This window comes from Suncus etruscus, chromosome 16 (assembly GCF_024139225.1).
Source record: "Suncus etruscus isolate mSunEtr1 chromosome 16, mSunEtr1.pri.cur, whole genome shotgun sequence".
Lineage (NCBI taxonomy): Eukaryota > Metazoa > Chordata > Mammalia > Eulipotyphla > Soricidae > Suncus > Suncus etruscus.
In genome coordinates, this window is record NC_064863.1 from 52,014,593 (window position 1) to 52,035,941 (window position 21,349).

Genomic DNA, 21,349 nt, shown 5'->3' on the forward strand with positions numbered 1-21,349 from the left:
AAATAAGTCAATAAAGGACAAATAATTCAGAATGTTTCTATATATTTTATATGTCAGTCATAAGTGGATTTAATATCATATCTTTTCTTTTATTTTAAATTCTCCATTATTTCTGGTTTCATTTAGACATTAATATAATTAAAGTTTCCCTCTACTTTGATATATGAAGTACAGTTTATCAAAACATCATTTATTTAGCATTTTATAATATTTCTATATAAAGATTCTTTGTAAATATAACATCTGAAAAACTATTTCTTTTTTTAAATGTTTTATTGAGACCATTGTGAATTACAAGTCCTTCACGGTTGTATTTAAAGCAGTGACAGTAAATAGTGACAGTAAATTAGGCCATTCCCAACACCAGTGTTGACCTCCCTCTACCATAGTTCCCCACAGTGCATCCCATACCTCCACCCTTAGTCCCATCTACTGGTGTAACATGTCCATATTGTGTTTAGCTTGTTATAGTTTGGGTCTCTTGATCCTATTGTCATTGACTTTGGCTTGGATGTTTATTTCTGACCATTTTTGAAAAACAGTTTCTAAATCAAATATTTGTGGCCATGTTCAAAGAATAGAAAGTGACACAATTGGAAAGAATGATTAAATTCGTTTGTTGTTTCTTATTTAACATAGTTTAAGTATTTTTACAGTATGCACAGTATCATTCCAGTGCTTGTTGAACTTGTATTTTATATACTTATCCTAGAATTACTTAATAGATTTTTGATATCCCAGTTTCCTAACTGGCTTCTTGCCATTACTAAAATATGAGGCAAACATTATGATAAAATTCCTTAAGTATAACGAGAGGGGCCTGAGTGAGAGTGAAGTGGATAGGTTGCTTGTGTTGTATACAGCTGAACTGGGTTTGATCTCTGGCACCCCCTATACCCTCCTCTCCCAACCACCACCAGGAGTAATTCTTGAATAAAGTGCCAGGAATAAACTCTGACCATAGCCATGCGTGGCTTGAAAACAAACTTGAAATAATGAGTTATTTCCCCCACCAATATTATCAGTAATAGATAGTAGACATTTTGTGTCTGTTGCAGTTATCAGATATAACTGTACCTTTTATATTTCAGCTTAATGTAATCTTCCTTGGGATTGCTTTATATAAAATGTTTCATCATACTGCCATTCTGAAACCTGAATCAGGCTGCCTTGATAATATCAAGTAAGTGAATTTTCTTTTTGTTTATTTTCAGCCTACTTTGGTAATTAATGTTAGACTATTTTTAATTGTATTAAAATTGTATGACAAAATGATAATCAAAGTGTTATCTATCCTGATTAAAACATTTATTAAATATTGGCATGATTTGACTCACAAAAATATTTTTCAAAAAAACTTATTTCTAAACTCTGATTCCTAAATTGGTATGTAATGTAATATGCATTTTGTTATTTTGTCCTAAAAACAAATACCAAGTTTTTCGATTCAGATAATTATTTCTAAGAGTAAAAGCCATGTTGGCTCACCATATTTTATACTCTATTCCTCTTTTCAGAGCAATGTGGAGAGAGCCAGATGAGATTCCCACAAGAATCAAATGTCGAAGTTTTTACCACCAGATAAAGCTCCTAAATTAATAGTGTAGGTGTTTATATAGGAGCAGTGGTCTTTTTCTTACACAGTGGTTTTTTTCTCCTCCTTGCAAGCAAGAGGAAGAAAAACCTTGGCACTCTAGTACAAAATTCTATGTATTATACATATGTAATTCTAAGTTTAAATGTTTACATCTTTGAAAGTAAATTCCTCAAAAGTCTCTCAATATCCATTATCATTCAACTTCCAAGTTGTGTTCACCAATTTCCCCTTTCCATGCTCAAAAAACCCTTTTCATTTAGAGATAAAAATTGTTCTGCTTCCTCTCCACAGAAATGCTAATAATTTCTATATAGCCATATAAAATATACTGACATACAGTTTATGCAAACAAAAGTAGTTCATAAGTATAATTACTTTTCTATAGACAGTGCTATATTTTACCAATATATATTATATAATTATTACTTTTATATGTAATTTGACTTGTTATGTGTTAACTTAGTTAAATGTTGGTATATTTTCCTAAAATTACATGAGGTCACATGTTACTTTCATGAGTTACCAACATTCTTCTTGAACTATCAAAGAGCAGTTATGTAACTCATTTTCCATCTTTCAACATTTATTGCCTGACATAGCAACTTGCCATAATAGGATTTCAGTGAATTATTTTAGGAAAAAAGTTATGCAGTAAAGACTTCAGTAGCAATTGTCTATTGATAGTAAACAGTTAATTTTGTTGAATATTTATAAGTTAATTGAAAATGATAGTTAAAAAATAGAAAATATTAATGGTATAGTGACAAAAACTAGGAATTAAAAACTGTGAGTTGGTTTTATTTTTAAGTAACTCTTAATATTGCTTACTTGAGATAAGCTATTCTGGTTGAAATACAATTATATAACCTTTCTAATTTTAGTGTTAGTTCTTTGGATATTTTTTGCCTATATATTGATTCAGATAAATTTAAATGTGTGTTCTCTACCATATCATAAATTTACTCATTTAGCATAAATTTTTGTTTGTTTCTCTTCTGTACTGCAAAACAAAATGGAAGTATTACATAGCATGTACATTATAACTTTGAAATATATCCACAAATAATAGACTAATATTTTGATATATATGTGGCATCCCTTACTGGATTGAAAATTTGAAAAAAATTATCTTGTGTTTAGCATAGTAAAATATTTTAAAAGATCTATTTTCTCTCTTTTTTTGTTTATTTCTTTAAGAAAACATTGGTTGAATATGATTTTAGTGGTTAGAAAAATACATATAAACAAATAAGTATATTTAATGGCATCGATGACATCAACTTTATGTTATAAATCAAGTAAAAATTTAATATAAAGTTTTTACAGTACACATCTTTTTTTCTTTTTCTTTATTTTTTTTTTTTTTGGTTTTTGGGCCACACCCATTGAAGCTCAGGCATTATTTCTGGCTATGCACTCAGAAATCACTCCTGGCTGGGGACTACAAGGGACACTCTGAGATTGAACCGTGGTCCTCCTAGGTCAATGCGTGCAAGGCAAATGCCCTACTGCTTGCACCACTGCTTTGGCCCTGATTACACGTCTTCCTAAATTTATGTAGAGTTTATATAACAAAGGGAATGAGTCCTAACACAGAAGAGTCTCAATGCGTTTATCATGTAGTATTAGGGAATATCTGGGAGGATGGAATCAAATGAGGAAAGTGTTCTTTTCTCTAGCAGCTTAATTGCTCATTAAATGTGACTTCATTTATTACATGTTTTGAAAAAGGCATCTATATATCTCGAAGAGGTGGTTTTAAAGATAATGGCAAAGGATGAAAAGAGAAGTTTAAATCCCTAGGGTGCTTATCTCAAGGACAATATTTCAGGAAAAAACTGGGCAGGTCCTAAGAATATTGGTGGTGCTTTAGAGACTTTTATTGGTTGGAGATACCCTCTCTTGCTTATGCCATGTCTAAGGAGGCTCTATATGACATTATCCAAAGTCAAGAACTTATAAATGATTCCAAGAAAATGGTTCCTGGAATTTTGTAAAAACTGAAGGACATTTCATTTAATTAAACATATGGTATACTAAGTTTTTGTATCATGCTTATTTAAAAAAAAAAGCTGGGTATTTAAAGGAACAGTAATGTTGAACATTAAACAGAACACCATATCTACCATCTTTAAAAAAATGTTCTCCAAATTTTCATATATATACATATATATATATACAAATTATTCTGAAACATATATATATATAAGTGATGTTATTAAAATGGAAATATTTGGGAGTTTTATATCTGTTTTATTTTTCTTTGTGTGTGAGAGACAGAAAATATTTGTTTTTCAAGAATAAGCATTATAGGGTCCGGAGTGGTTGAACAAGCATTAGAGGTGTCTGCCTTGCTCACGCTAGCCTAGTAAGGACTATGGTTTGATTCCCTGGTGTCCCATATGGTTTCCCAAGTCAGGAGCAATTTCTGAGCACATAGCCAGGCGTAACCCCTGAGCATCACCAGGTGTGGTTCAAAAACCAAAAAAAAAAAAAAAAAAAAAAAAAAAAAGAAAAGAAAAAGACTAAGCATTATATATACATTATTTTTCTTCATTTTTTTGATACATAGGATAAGGCTTAAAAGTTTTAAAAAGTTTAGACTAAAACCTAAGCACAACATGTTTGTAAACCATGGTGCTTAAATAAAGATATTTAAACAAAATAGATAAAACAAAAAAATTAATTGCAATTGATCACATTCTCACTGACCTTTCTAAAAATATAGTTTAAAAATTTTATAAGTGTTTGATTTTGTTCTCTGTGTTTTTTGTAAAATAGTGAATAAGAGGTGCCATCTTGTCTTGTTAATTGGGGCTGGAGAACCTGAAAAACTTTTGGAAGTCTTTGGAATTTTCTAAAGATTTGAGATACTTTTTTTAAAGTAATGTCTTTATTTTTGTTTGGTTGGTTGGTTTTGGCCACATCTGCAGTACTAGGAATTACTCCTGGTTCTATGCTCAGAAGTTTCTCCTGGCAGGCTCCAGGAACCATATGGGATGCTAGGGATATACCCAGGTCAGACACAAGCAAGACAAATGCCCTACCAGCTGTAGGCCCCAGTAATGTCTTTCTTAATGCGTTTAATTAGTTATCCTTCAAATATAATGGCTCCTTTCTCTAAAAAGTGTTTGTGGACCAGAGACATGATAGAGCAGTAAAGACATATGTCTTGCATGTCCGTCGACTCGGGTTTTATCCCAGTACCACATTATCAACTGAACATCACCAGGTATAGCCCTGAAAATTTCTCAGCATTTCCCAGAGTAGACTTGTTTGAGGGTTCTGCAGGATTCACTGCTACTTTGTCAGTCCCTAAACTGTCAGATCTTGTCAACCAAGACTTACTAAGTGACAAATTTTTGTTGCATTTCCCTGTATTCACTATCAACCCTTTCTCTGTGGTCATCACAGTCTTCTGTAGAATCATTACAACATTCTTTGAATTTCTTGTTTCATATTGATTTTTATCCCTTGTTTTACTAGCTAGAGATTACTTGAATAATTTAAAACTTTTATGCCACTTCCATGGTAAGGCTCTTCAAATAGTTTTTCTTATTTTCCAAATTTCCTCTTTAACATATGAAACATTTAATCTGGTTATCCTTTTTCTTTTTCAGCGTCTGTCTTTAGTCGTTTGTCTTTTTGTTCGTTAATTTGTTTTTATGTTTTTGGGCCACACCCAGCGGCACTCGGGTTACTTCTTGCTTTATGCTCAGAAATCACTATAGCAGGCTCAAGGGACCATAAAGGATGCCAGGGATTCAACCTGGGTCAGTCCCAAGACAGTAGCATTCAGTTTCATGTTGAACTGGGTCAGTCTCAAGACAGTAGGAAGCAGTAGCATGCCCTACAGCTGTGCTATTGCTTCATCCCCAGTTGTGTGTCTTCTGACCATTCTAGCTTTGTTCTCTTTTGCTTCAGATCTTAACTCTGTTATCTCTTCATTGACATTCTCTTCCTTATCACTATGCCTGACTGACTCCAGGTACCTAATTAATATTTTTTGTTGAAAATAATTTATTACAAATTTATTTGATTGCCATCATAGTAAACACATTTTGATGTAAAAGTGATGACATGACATACTCTGGAAAATTATTATAGCAAGAATACTACAAGTGATTTGATTAAAGAGAAAACCAGATATGTTGGCACATTAACTATAAAGTGATTAAAGAAAAAAAGTAACTTAATATTTTCTTTCTTTTTTTTTTTTTTTTTTGGTTTTTGGGTCACACCCAGCAGCGCTCAGGGGCTACTCCTGGCTGTATGCTCAGAAAACACTCCTGGCAGTCTCAGGGGACCGTATGGGATGCCAGGATTCGAACCACCGTCCTTCTACATGCAAGGCAAATGCTTTACTTCCGTGCTATCTCTCCAGCCCTACTTAATGTTTTCTTTTCTACAAGTTGTCTGCTTTGTTCTTTTCTTTTCTTTATTTTTTTTTTTATCAAAATGAGTCATTGTATTTGGAGGAAAAACTAAGTTCAGTCACTTAATATTTTTGGTAAATAAATTTATTTCTGATAAAATCATAATGGAACTTATAGCTATCAAAGAAAAAAATTAGGGGCTGAAGCAATATTGTAGCGGTAGGGTGTTTGCCTTGCATGTAGCTGACCCAGAATTGATCTCGGTTTGATCTCTGGCATCTCATATGGTCCCCCAAGCCAGAAGTGATTTCTGAGCGCATAGCCACTGTCACCAGTGTAGCCTCTGTCACCAGTGTAGCCCGAAAACCAAAACCCCCCAAAAAAATAAAGAATAAAGGAAAATTTTAATATATGTCAATAATAATAAAAATAGTTATTAAATTTACTGTTTCCAGTAGAAAATTAATGTCCTGGACCATTGAAATATCATGTCATATAAGCCTTTCATTCTTTTTATTTATTTATTTATTTTGCAATTCCAAATCCAACTTCTTTAATGTTTGTATTGTTTACATATCCTGGCTATTTTTATAAATATTTTGATAATCACTGGTGTGCATAATTTTATTTTTTTTAATTTTTTATTTTTAATTATGAGAACAAAGATGCAAAGAAAGAGGACAAGGTAAAGTTACAGTGGAAGTACAATCACCCATAAACCGAATTCTCAGAAATCCCCTTGCTGATATCTTAATTTTGAACTTTCAACCAAAGAACATTAAGAAAAATAAAACAGAACCCATGTACAATTACTTTGTCCCACAAGTCCCCAGATTTTAATACAAAATATTTCTTAGTAGCACACAAAGCAAGAGAAGAAAAAATAAAAAGTGGGTAGAATCGTCACTGTAAAAGAATATTTAGTAAGAGTTATAGCTGTCAAAGAAAATACACATAAAATATTAATTAAATGTGTCCATTTAATGTCTTTTGAAATAGTTGGGGGTTGTTAAATCCAATGCACGACTTTGGTCTGTGATTAGGACTGTGCAGTACTGAAGTTAAAAAGAGTAAATGTGGAGTACTGATGGTTGGGGCTGAGAGAGTTAAGGAGTAATAATGAGCTGAGGGTACAGAGGGTTAATTAAGAGGAAGATAACGAATCCAGAGTAGGAGATGAGGGAGTAGAAGGGACTCTGGTGTGGGGGAGGGACAATATATCAGAGGGTCTCTATACATTGTATAAATGAATTGTTTATGGATTAGGCTTGACAGTCAGAGAGGACCACTGTGTAGGAAGTCACGTCTACATATACACTGATTTTAGAGACCTATTTGAATGTTATCCTCCAAATTTAGGGCATTCCATTTTTTTTTTCTTAGAACCAGGGGACAGCGAGGTGGCACTAGAGGTAAGGTGTCTGTCCTGCAAGCGCTAGCCAAGGAAAGACCGAGGTTCGATCCCCCAGCATCCCACATGGTCCCCCCAAGCCAGGGGCAACTAGCCAGGAGTAACCCCTGAGCATCAAATGGGTGTGGCCCGAAATACCAAAAAAAAAAAAAAAGAACAGTCAAGAATTAAGAACATTTTTGGATGATGTGTGTATATATGCACTTTTGAAAATGAATACTAGAAAGAAAAGAACTCCTGAATGGGGTCCAGTATGCACATGAGAGGAGTTTCTCTTCCTCACCCTCCCCGCAGGGCCCAATTTACCAGGCCTGGCCCTGAAGACCAGTCTGGCATGGGGGGGATCTCAGTCCCCTACCTTTCATTCTTGAGGAGTATTTATAACTCCCTTAACCTTATCTTCAAATCAGCAGCATAATCTTAAGGAGCAGCAGCAGTAGCAGTAGGAGTAGCAGTAGCAGTAGCAGTAGCAGTAGCAGTAGTAGTAGTAGTAGTAGTAGTAGTAGTAGTAGTAGTAGTAGTAGTAGTAGTAGTAGTGGTGGTGGTGGTGGTGCTAGAAGATAGCTTAAAGAAAGAACACCATATGGGCTTTGCCTGTGGAAGGGTCCCCTTTAATTTTTAGAACCACATGTCTCTCTGAGCATCCTAGCCTGACTTATGCTTCTAGGGATCTTAAGGGCTCACAACCAGGCCAGGTTCCCAGGGATGATATCCAAGCCCCCTAAAATAATATGTTTGATATCACCTATAAAACCAACATTTATATTCTTAATTTTTTTAATTATGCCAAAAGTACTTTGAAGAATTAAGTTAACTGATAGGGTTTAGGGGAGTGGTGAGAAATAAAAAAGAAGATTCATGCCTGTATGGAAGGAAGGGAGATTCTCTCTGACTCTCCTAACCATTTTTCTTCCTTCTTTCCCTGGCACAGACTTGCATATCATTTGTGATTTGGGACTCATCATTGTTTCAATTGCTTGTTTTTACCCTTACAGATGATAGGTTTTATAGGAATGATGATTAGCAAATCCTATCAAGAAAGATCTTTTTGAGATTTCTCAGTTTACTTTGTTCTCATCAGAATGACACAGTGGTAGAGGGAAACCTTTAGTGTCAGACTCAGATGCATTAGAATTTTGGCTCAATTCTCTAATAGATGAGCTTCATCAGTAAAATCATGATTTTAGTCATCTCTTCTCTAACCTGGGCATAATTCAGGATAGTTTGCCTTTTTTTTTTTCATTCTATATGGAACTACTATCATATTTTTAGCTTTTGGGAATACCCCTGGTAAAAATTTTCACAGCCTCTTAATAAAATCCCATTGGCTTTTGTTTATCATATTATTGGCAGTCATATAAGAATCTCCATATGATTTTCTTTAACACCAATCTTACTATACTACAAAAAATAAAATCCAATAGTGAAATTCTTATTTGGTTAATAAGTTGCAAGTTCTAAAAGAGTAACTCGTGTTACTTCTGGGGGTGAAAAAAAAATGTCCTTAGTGATTTTTCAGTACTGTCATCAATAGAAAAATAAAAGATCCAGAATAGCTTCAGGAATCATCAGAACAATGTTTTCTTAACCAGAACTCATATGCTAATTATTGTTGACTTTTATTTTGGTTACAGTGCCTTTGGTTATTGAAGAAACAGTTGTCAGAATTACATTCAGTTATATTAATATTACACTGGTATTTAATTGAGATAAAAGGTCATAGATTTTTATAAATGAAGGCAGAAAAGTGATTTAAGTAAACTTGAGAAATGCAACAATAGCCCATAATAGTTTGCATTTTACTTTTTCTCTTATATGAGTCAGAAATATATTTATAAACTGATTTTCAAAATGGCAGATTCATGTTGTCAGGGTAATATAGTAAAATACATTTTAAAGTTACTGGTCTCTACCACTAAATATATTTGAGTTATAATTATTAAAAGTATTCACTTTAAAAAAGGTTTAAGAAAAATATATTTTAGTAATTTCTCATTCATGGGTAAAATCCTGTTTGGATTGGACTCCTTGCACCATAAATAGGCATGTAAAATTACCTCTTTTATAAAAAAATTATAGGTCAATACATTATACTATAGATATATTTTACCAAATATTTTTAATCAAATATGTAGTTAATGCCCATGCAGACTGTGGAATCTTTTATCTAATAAAAGTCCAAGCAATTCAGAAACAGTAATTGAAATATTTTATTCATTGAAGTGAGATCAAATGATTTCTTTTTAAGTCTCAGATGAGTACCATCTGGCTGTTATCTCATTTATCCCACTTATTCCTCCATTTCCTTGATCTGTGGTTAAATACCCTGGAGCTATGCCTTAACTCTATCATAAAGATATGGATGTGTTGGAACACCGGGAACTCTGTGTATTGTTACTCCAAACCAGGACTTTCTTCAGACAAGTTAAATTTTCTTTATAGTATTTAGTCTTTTATTCTTAGTTTTGACATTTAATTAGCCATTTTTTTAATGAATTGAATACACACACACAAACACAACACACACACACACACATGATACTCACAAAGCTATGCATTCTTCGGATGTTGTCAGTCTCATTATGGCATGCATTTAGGTTCTACATTTATGTCTCCTCAAGTGAGAACTTGTTTGTCACTCTTCTTGTAGTAAGATTCCCATATGCAGGGTCAAGAGTTATAGCACAGCAGGTATGACATTTGCTTTGCACGTAGCTGACCCGGGTTCAATCGCCAGCACCCTATGTGGTCACCCGAGCCTGCCAAGAATGATTTCTGATTGTGAAGCTAGGAGTAATCCATGAGTGTCACTTGGTGTGGCCCAAACTCCCTTACCCTCCAAAAATTCCCCATATGCTCTTTCTCAGAGTCTGAGATTTTATAAGTCCTTATATTCAGTGTATTTCAAACACTGAGAAGTGACAATGAAGAAAGCTAATTTGAAATATGACTGGTCTGGTACACTGATAATGTATTGGGTATCTCAAAAATAATTAAATTTATATTAAATTCATGAGAATTCGTTTCAGTTATAAGAATGAGGAAGTCTGGAATATTCCTAAGTAAAAATATTTTTTTAAGAAAAATTTTAAAATAAATGAGAAGCTTTTCTTTGTATCTGTAGTCATGGGTTTAATTCACAATTCTTTTGTATCCTACATAAAATATGCAATAAAGCTTTGATAAAGAATTTTTGTTTTATTAATAAAATATTTATGAAATAATTACACGTCAAGAAATAACCTGAACTAACTTCATAGAACTATAATTTCATCATAAAATAGCTCAGTACAAATTTTAATGAGTAGAAGGATGTCAAGGTAATTTCAATAGCACTTGCTTTTCATATTATTACATATTTTAAACTTTAGTTATGTGAATTTGTTTTTGTTTTTATCTTCTAATTCATTAATTTATTTAATAAGTGAGAAGTGCTGGCATTTTAAATTTTTGTCTGAAAAAATTGAAAAATATATTATCTTATATTTCATAGACTTAGAGAAAAGGTTTGGAGTGCAATTTCAGTGTTTTTGTCTTGGGGTAATAGAGGGGAATTTTTGTAGCTGAAAAGCAGAAAATTATAAAGGAAACACCTGTGTTGGGTGATAGAGCAATAGCACAGCAGGTTGGATGTTTCCCTTGAATGTGGCTCATCTGGATTTAATATCTGGCACCTCATTTTGTCACTTGGTTCCACCAGGAGCTATCACTGACTGCAGATACAGGAGTAAGTCCTGAGTATTACGAGATGTAGACCCAATATCAAACCAAACAAACAAATTAAAACAAACAAAAAAACAAATCATGGAACATGGAAAAAATGTTAACCACTTTGATAAATATGCAAGAGATATGGAAAGTTTGGTCAGAATTTGGAGATTGTAGTAATAAAATGTTAAGATTTAAATTTTAATTATCAGTATAGATTTTTTTAAATTTCTGCACTTAAGGTTTTTCATATTCTATTCAAGACTTAATTTTAGTTTAAAATTTTTTTATTATTTTTATATACTAAAATTGTGTTTAAACAATAATATTTTTTCAACCGTAAGCAAAATAAGATTATTTGGGAAAGATTAATAATGGTTAACTAATATGCCAAAATAACAATTGGGATCACTATTTTCTTAGACAGGCTTCCCTAGCTAGTTTCTAGAATGATTATTTCTGTTAAGATGATCTCAGCATTGAATAGCAAATATTGACAAAGAATATCCTAAATCATAAGGATATTGGTGATACCTTAAGCATAAACTCTGGAACCAAGTGGTTCCAGAGTTGTTACAGTTGGTCCAGATCAGGAAGGATTCACATTTATTTCACATCTTGCATTATCTTTAACACTTCAGCTTTTGTCATATACTGAGTCAGCTTGTGGTCCCGAGATACACCCTGTGCATAATACTTTATTATGTTTTTGTTATTATCCTTAGGTTTGACGAGAAGATAAAATGAACTCTACATTAGCTTTTCCTCAAGTATTTCTTCCATGAGTTCAGGGTGGAGGATATTTCATAGAATTTTTTGTAATCACATGTTTTTAACCACATGATAGTCAATGAAAATATATTTTAGGAGTATCAATCTATGTATGTGGGCAAGGACAGGGGCTGTGTGTGAAACTAAAGCCATTCTCACACCCCCAGATTCTTTCTATTCTTCCCACGAACACTATATTCATTAATTATTCCTTGAATGTAGATATGGGTTATTATACTGAAACAATGGGTCTCAAAGATTTTACAATGAACCCATGAGATTAGGTAAAATAGAGGAATTGATGTGAAATACAGAAAATGAGAGGGCTGGGTACCAAAATCCTTTATCTCTTTACTTTTAGATGTTCGGAAAATAAATTAGTCTCCAAATATAGATTTAGAAAGAGGAGTTAGTGAGACTGAGAAATAGTACAGAGGATAGGGAATTTGCCTTGCACATGGTCAACACAATTTAATCCAGGTCATTAAATATGGTTCCCATAGCCTGAGGGAGGTCTAGAGATACTAGTAGATAATAATTTTGAAAAAGGAATAAAGAAAGTAGTCAATAAGAATCTTAAACCTGGGGCCAGATTGATAGTATCAAAGGGCAGTGGTCTTGCATGCAGCCTACCCAGGTTTAATCTTCTGCCCCCTCCCCCACATTCAATATAGTCTCCCAAGCCTGCCAGTAGTGATTCCTGATGCCAGAGTCCTAAGTAAGCTGAACACCATCAAGTGTGGAACAAAACTAATAATAACAACAAAAATATTAAAGAAGCTTGAATTTAGGAAAAGGAGAAATCATGATTTAACAGTGCTCATCAAATTGCTTGAAATCTATTGAAGGTTCAATGTTTGACTTTCTGTGTTTCTTAGCAAGATAACTGTAGAGGATACAGACTTTAATAATGAAGATGACATGAACTCCCTAAAATTAAAGTTTAAGATATGAGAAAAAAGGTTTTAACTATGTGTATTAGAGGACAGAATAGAAATTTGGGAGATGAATGTAAATGATGAAAGTAGTATTAAATTAAGAAATATATGAAACATATTAAGATAAATGGAAGGAATACATTTGAAGCTATTGTAATTCAAACATTTTACTAACTTTATGTGGCCAAAAACCATTTTGGATGATTTGTTCCTAGTCATTAGTGATGAAAACATCTCATATGATGAGATTATTAAGAATACTATTAATACTTTGTTTAGATACATATTTGTTCTCTGCTGATTCTAGAAACTCTACAAAACTCAAAATTCAGGTACTTTTACGGTCTCCACATTTATAAAGAAAGACCAAAATGCTCTATGATTAAAGGAAATAAAAATATGATCACTTTTTGAAAAATTAGTCATCACAGAACACACATATACAAATGAACTGAAAATTATTCTGCCATAATAGTCTGAGTACATGTCAGCTTCTCCTGATTGCAAGAGAATATCTCTAATTAAAACAAAACCTAGAACAAGATAACATACTCTTAACTTTCTGGCTTTCTCATTTTCTTATTTTTCAAAAATGATTTCAAATGAAAGTGTTACCATGCTTTAAAATAATATACTTTCTTCACCTTGTAGTAGAAGTGGTGGAAGCATAGAAATCATACTTGCTTTAAGTAAAAAACCATGTATTAAACATGGCATTTATAATTAAATAATGTAGTGTATTAAGTATTTTGAGATGCTCCTTCTAAACTTAAAATGCTCCTAATGTAATTTTTTCTTGGCTGAGTCACAAATGTTGTAGATTTTTCCACCACAAACAATTATGTATTTTTAAGAAGTCTGTCATCAGTTCTCTGGCACTTTTATTAATGTGTTATTTGAGTATACATTCCTGGATATCCTATAAATCTATAAGTTGTTGCTTTAGATTAACTATATTCGTGTGCTAAAACAAAAATCTATCAGTGTCAGAAGTGAGATTTATAGTGCGAGGTTATAATTTAGAACTATTTACAATGAGATTAGAAAAGCAGGCCAAAAACAAAAGGAAATCATTTATCAACAAAACTATTGATTGCAGTGTATCAATATATATGCATAGATAAAAATAAAGGTCACATTCTCTTTATATTAGTCATTGTGACTCTAGTTCTCCTATTTTCCATCTTTCTTTGATTTCTACATTACGCCATGTAAGTGGGTTTCCTAAATTGACAGATATAGAAATTCAGTAATTTTCATCAATTCAATAAAATTGAACAACAAAAATGCCAATCTCATCAAAGACTCAGAGATATCTTTTTAAATTATTATTTTAATTTGTTTCTACTAGATCTTGTTTCTTACAGTGTTGTAGTATATTCCATGTTTTTCTTCTCTATTTTATTTTACATCTTGCCATATAGGTTTACTGTTTATCGTTTTTTATTGATTGAGCTCTGTGACTTACAATACTGTAAATGATGTTTTCTATTGCACATCATTTAACACCACACACATCTCACATCCCTTTTCTAAAGTTCATGATATATACCTTTCATATTTTCACCCAACACAGTAAATATTATAGGTATATTATCCTATTATGTTGTTGCTTTTGATCCTTTGTTACTATCTCACTGTTTATCATTAAGCCTCACAGAAGAGAAAATTAATTCTGTATCTGAATTTTTCCTTATCATTGATTTTATTCAGGGTGACATCCTCTAAAATAATGTGTGCTGTGGCATATTGTATAATTTTATATATTTCTTTAGAGCTTATATTATTTCATTGTATGCATAAAATTCAAATATTTTAATTACAAATGTCACTTCCCAAAATTTTAGGTCTCAGTTTTTCCTGTCACAAAAAACGTATTACTTTTTAATTACATGTTCTTTTCAGTTCTTTTACAAAAATTATTTTAAATAAGTAGAATATATTTTATTATTTTCATTTTTATCTCCTGTATATTATTTTCTGTTTTAAAAGTATTATATAATTCACATATAACCTCTTTGAAGGATATTTTGTGTTTTTTAGATGTACCAAGAAAATTTCCAATGTCATTTGAGAATAATCGCTTTTCACTCTAGATCTATGTGTTAATATACTGTTCTTTGACAGTTCTGTTTTTATGCTTTTTCCTTTGTTTCATGGACGTACCCTTGGTTTCACTGCCATTAACATACAGTCACCTAAACTTACTCAATATCTGGCAAAATGTGTCATTCCATTTTGATCATTGCTTTCAAAACTACCTTAGTTTCTCATGAACTTTTATTATTTACACATATATTGTTAAACTTTTTAAAACATTTTTCTAGCCATTTGGGGGTAAATTATAATTGATTATGTTCAGACACCATTAACTTTTGCTGTATAATACCTTACTTGGGATTTAAGTAAGTTCTTAAGTAAAATTGTTAATAAAATTTACTTTTTATTTTCAGTCTTTGCAGGACAAGTTATAATAGTGCCATTAGTTTTCTTTTTAGTTCAGATATAGCCTTTATGAGAAGGGAGTATCTTTTATTTCTAAATTATACAGTGCTTACTTGTAAAGATTGGACAGGAAGTTCTAAAGCAATTAGGGAACATGGATAGTGCTTATGTGCATATGTAGCTATATATATTACATAATCAATTTCTAGTTTAAATTTAGTAACATGAAAGTACACATTTTGACTAAACCTTATTAAGGTTTATTATTAAGCCTTATTATGGCCGACTTTGGCCTAAAATGGAATTGATTTAATATTTTTAGTTTGCTATTTGGAATTTATATGTATCTACAAAGTTGAATTTTTAATTATATTTCCTTACTTTTTACTAACCATTTTACATTATTTCTCATTGATAACATTTTAAGAAGAAATGTATTGAAATTTCTAGTAACACATATAAGGAGCAACACATACTTGAATTGTTCCTCTGTTAGAAGCCCAACGTAGAGAAAATATTTGGTCTACTCACTGTGTTGTGAACACATGCAAGTCTAATGACAAAATTCTTTTATATATATATATATATATATATATATATATATATATATATATATATATTATTTAAACACCTTTATTACATACATGATTGTGTTTGGGTTTCAGTCATTTAAAGAACACCACCCATCACCAGTGCAACATTCCCATCACCAATGTCCCAAATCTCCCTCCTCCCCACCCAACCCCCGCCTGTACTCTAAACAGGCTTTCCATTTCCCTCATACATTCTCATTATTAGGACAGTTCAAAATGTAGTTATTTCTCTAACTAAACTCATCACTCTTTGTGGTGAGCTTCCTGAGGTGAGCTGTAACTTCCAGCTCTTTTCTCTTTTGTGTCTGAAAATTATAATTGCAAGAATGTGATGACAAAATTCTTTACCAGATTTTTAAAATGGATTTTCTCATTCCATTTGAATAAATTCAGAATTTTGTAGTGCATATTTTTTAGTACTTGATTTTAACTTTGTGGGAATCACACATTCTTCTTTTCTAGGTTAAAACTTAAAAGATTCTAATATACTTATTGTATTCATTGTTAAGACAAGCTAGGCTTATGAAAGATAAAGTTTGTCAGCTTCCGTTGTGTTTCAGTGTCTTCCTTGATTTCACTAAATACGGCATGTTTTCCCTATTTTTTACTTTTATGTTTTGTTTTATAAATCAGTTTAAAATAAAGGGCTATTCAAAAATGGATATGATGTATGCTTTTGTTGCAAGTTGAAGAAAAAAAGAGGTGATGAGACCATATGTTATGAGAAAACATATTACACCAATTCACCCTGTCAGGATACATTTGGCAAGAATATAAAAAGTTATAAATTTCCTAACTTTACTGAATGTAAAAGTTTTTACATCTTCTAGTTTGAAAATATATTATATGTATTTCTTAATGCAATCAGCTCCTTGCATCTTAATGATCAAATTTTAACTGCAGAAACATATTCTAAGAAATCACTGAATCTTACACTTTACATATTAAAGGAAAAAATGGATTCTCCAAAGGTGATCTAAGAAATGTGGTTTTTGGGCTGGTGAGGTGGCGCTAGAGGCCTTGCAAGTGCTAGCCAAGGAAGAACCGCGGTTCTATCCCCCAGCATCCCATGTGATCCCCCCACCAAGCCAGGGTCAATTTCTGAGCGCTTAGCCAGAAGTAACCTCTGAGCATCAAATGGGTGTGGCCCGAAAAAACAAAAAAAATGTGGTTTTAATTATACATATAGATATTGCAAATATTTATTGACGATAATATATAGGTGACAACCCATTGTATTGAATGTTTGCAAGATAAGTCCTACTGAAAATAATTTAAAATATTTTATATAGTGGTCTTGTGATTTAGCTCATCTTCAAGTTTTCAAGTTTTAAGAATTTTTGAAATCCAATTTTATGACATATTTATTTAATTTTCATGAAGATTTGTATGCATTATATTTTATTTTTTTCTTTATAGAAAAATAACGTTACTAGTTAGTAAATCTTTTCTGTGATTAAATTCCTCATCAACTTAAAACTGGAAAATTACCCATTTTAAACATATTTTTCTCCATTATCTATTTGGGTTTAAAAATTTGATTAGTATAATAAAAATTTTGGGGGCCAGAGAGATAGCACAGCTGTAGGGCATTTGCCTTGCATGCGGCTGACCTGGGAGAGACCTGGTTCGATTCCTGGTATCCAATATGGTCCCCCAGCCAGCCAGAGGAAATTTTTGAGTGCAGAACCAAGAGTAACCTCTGAGCACCACCAAGTGTGGCCCAAAAATCATCCAATCAATCAATCAATCAATCAATAAAATAAATAAAGTTTAAATTATTCTAAAAACAAATAAAAATGTGTCTTTTCCCTTCCTTTTTGTATTGTATTGTGTAATCTTTGAATACTGCAATTCCTAAAAATAATTTATTTTTATTCCTTCCATTTAAAATGTTGGGAACTACTGATTTGCTATGGCAAAGAATGTTCCAAAGTTCACTTGTAAGTGAAGTCTCAGTGAATATATTAGCTTGGGTTATTACTGACTTATTTAGAATGGGGGCATTAAAGGGACTGTATTAATAGTATAGTGGGAAAGGTTCTTGATTATCATGTGACCAATCTCATGTGGTGTCCTAAACCCTCTCAGGAGTGACCCCTGAGATCTGGTCCAACACTGCCCCACCAGAATGAATGAGGGTAACTGAATTCTCTTAGACCTCAATTTTGGAACTTTGTTGTTGAATCAGAGAAATAGGGAAAAATTCATTCAATAGACAGATACATTAGCTCTTAGTACATTTTATTCTTCTATAAAGAATGAAGTGTACTTTCACCTTTAAAACAATTGCCTACCTTACATTTATTAATAGTCATTCAAGCCAATTTCAATGATTTTTATTCCTTTTTATAATAAGCTTTAACCATAAAAATAATATGAGTGGAAATGTTGGAATATTAAAGAATTCTAATCAGAAAAAACATATATACCATAAAATTTTCCTTCCTACTCTTAAACATTTTTGTTTTCTTCAAAATAATTAGCTAACCCCACACCCCCAATTTCAGATGGACTCATAACATTTTATTCTTGAAGATTATGTGTCTTCAAGGATCATTTTCCTATGTTTTGATTTTCCACTACTACTAGCCAAGTAGCAGGCTACCTCCCAATATCAATCAATACAATTATACCATGAAAAGTTGCTACTACCACCCCAAAACAAGATGACGAGACTCTTAAAAATTAATAAGATAAAATATTTGAAGAATTTGTTTATTTGTTTTCTTGCATTTAAGGCAACATTTCTTCAAAAAACATGTTAAAAGTAGTAATACACGATTTTTCTTAAAAAATGTTGAATTGGAGAAAGATTATCCCTTAACTAAATTAATCCAGTCATATTGTTTCATCATTTGTCTGTAATGATATGATAAATTCTGAGTATTTATGTCAAAGCACATATTTATTAGTTGATACTCCTGTTTAGAAATAGATCTTCGAAGAGACACTCTATCTCTTAAACCAAGGGAATTAATTTCCTTTCTAATTTCCCCAATGTTTACTGCGCCTATGCAAAAAAGTAAATAAAGAAAAGAAAGAAAAGAAAAGAAAAAAATTATCTTCTTGAAGATATTTGGTATTATTGCTGTAATTTCAATGGTGGATATGATGAGTCACACATATAGAAAGAGTGAAATTGTATCTCTAAATACATATAAAATTATTAACCAATGATAAATAATACACTTCTATATACTTTTAAAGGTAAATAGGCATATGCATATATACAATGCACAGGAAGTAAATTCTTTTTAGCTTTAGTGCAAAACTGTAAATAACTGAAATAACAATAGCAGATGACTGGGTAATTAAATTATGAAACATACACATAAAGAATGTATTTAGCCACTAAAATTTAATGATGATTTATCCTACTGAATGTAAGTACCTTGAAAGTATTAGACTAAGGAAACAATACTAAATACCACATATTTTAGGTGTTAATTATTATGAATTGTCCAGATTAAAAAAACCTATAAAGATAAGAAGTACATTTGTGTTTATCTGGTGCAAAGAGAATTTAACCTTTACAAACAAGGGCAATTTTTAAGGTAATGGAAATGTTCTAAAATGATGTATACACAACACTGTGACTATAAATTTTATTGGAAATTTAATTTTATTAAAATGGACATAATGTTAGACATGTGAATTATATCTCAATGAAGTTTTAAAAATAAAGAAAATAATTTTCTTAATGATTTTGCTAAGTTTTCATGGACCTAGATTTTAATAGTACTTTTGTTTTTATGGACTTATATTAAATAGATATGTATAATTACGATCAGCTTATTCAGAGATAGCTTAGAAATTCTTATCTTGATTCTTGTCACTTTTTATTACTCTATTTAGACACTATGATTTACAAAACAGCTCACATTGTACTTGTGTCTGGTATTCAATGTCCCAAACCTAATCACACCACCAGTGTAACATTTCGTCTACATTGTCCAGTTTTTGACTCTCCCCAAGGCCTGCCCTCTTAGCCAGTAAAAATAATTGATATAGGTATTGTTAACTTATCACTGCTTGTTACAACTAGACAGTACTGGAATTATTTTAAAAATCACTAAAGAAAAATTGTGAAAATTATTATATCTCACAGTGAGGTGATTAAGTCATGAATGTTTATAAGTTTGTTGCTAATTGAACATTGTGTGTTATTGGTTTTTTTCTTGAGTGTATGTAGTTTTATTGATAATTTCACATTTGATTTGAAGCATTACACCTGGGATGTCAATATTGAAAAATTGGGAGGTATTTCAGGACAACTGCTGTCCAGGAATTACGGGATATGTGAAGATCCTGGATCAATGAGCTATTATGGCTGTGGCTATGGGTCCTAGGTTATAGCTGCCATGGCTTTCTGAAGTAAGGAGATGCAAAGTGTTGTGGACCATGCAGACACTGAGAAAACCCCAGAGTTTACAGCTAGGGAACCAGCATATCTGGGCTTTTGTTTTTGTTTTTCTGTTAGGTGACTTTTAAGAGATCAGTTGAAAAGCAGTGAAAAGCCTTTGGAGTGTGTGTGTGTGTGTGTGTGTGTGTGTGTGTGTGTGTGTGTGTGTGTGTGTGTGTGTGTGTGTGTAGCTGTTGAGGGTTATCAAGGTTGAAGATTTATCAAGAATTTTTTCCTAAAGTACCCAGAGCTATCATTTATGAGACCAACAAACCCGGGAGTTTTCACAGCTTAGCTTGCCTCCCTTTAGAGAATGAAATGAGTCCTTGGACTAGCTGATGAGTTGACAAGATGATGTCTATGGTCACCTTACTATTGCTTTTTAAAATAGTTTCATGATATTGATATAGAAATAATATTCTTAGTGTAGATGCTAGTGAAAATCAAATGTAAGACAAAAATATTTGCTAGAGTAGGCTTCTTTCTCCATTTCATTCTTTACTATTTTATTGATTTAACTACTGTGATTTGCAATACTTATACTTTTATGAATACATCTTTCCAACACAAAAACCACCAGAGTACTCTCTTTTCTCTATCACTATCCTAAAATCCCTTCTACCTACCTACCCTACACACCCCACTAGAAAAGCTCAGTTCTATAGAAAAATTTCCTTTTATTCCAGATTTGAAAACTATATTTTATTGTGCAAGAGTTAGCACCTACATTTATATGAACACATATACTAATATATAGATTAATATGTGAATATATAAGTTAAATGGCTTAAATAATAGAAAATTGTAACTCAATAATAAATTGATAACGAATTTTTGAAAAACTATTTTTTCATGTATAAATTAAAAAATTAATAGTATAATTATATGCAAATATATTTTCAATATATATTTATAGCAAGAGTAATGGAAAGAGATTTTTAAAAGATTGTCAAAGAAAGTTTTAATAGGCCCATAAGGTATGTTTTATCCTAAAAGAGAATATTGGCTTTATGTTGAAAATGTTATTTTATAGATAATTCTTAAGATCTACTTAGCAAGTAAAATTTTATAATAAAATACATTTCAGTAAAAATAGATCACCTGA

General features: G+C 31.8%; 1 protein-coding gene across 1 annotated transcript in view; it reads left to right on the plus strand.

The window, feature by feature from the left end:
- The window catches only part of ADGRL3 (adhesion G protein-coupled receptor L3), a 558,496-nt gene that overhangs the window by 483,694 nt on the left and 53,453 nt on the right, over nt 1–21,349 (plus strand). Inside the window, exon 19 of the mRNA XM_049790056.1 lies at nt 1,092–1,183. Within this exon, the coding sequence (XP_049646013.1) occupies nt 1,092–1,183 (92 nt within the window). The remainder of the gene's footprint in view (nt 1–1,091; nt 1,184–21,349) is intronic.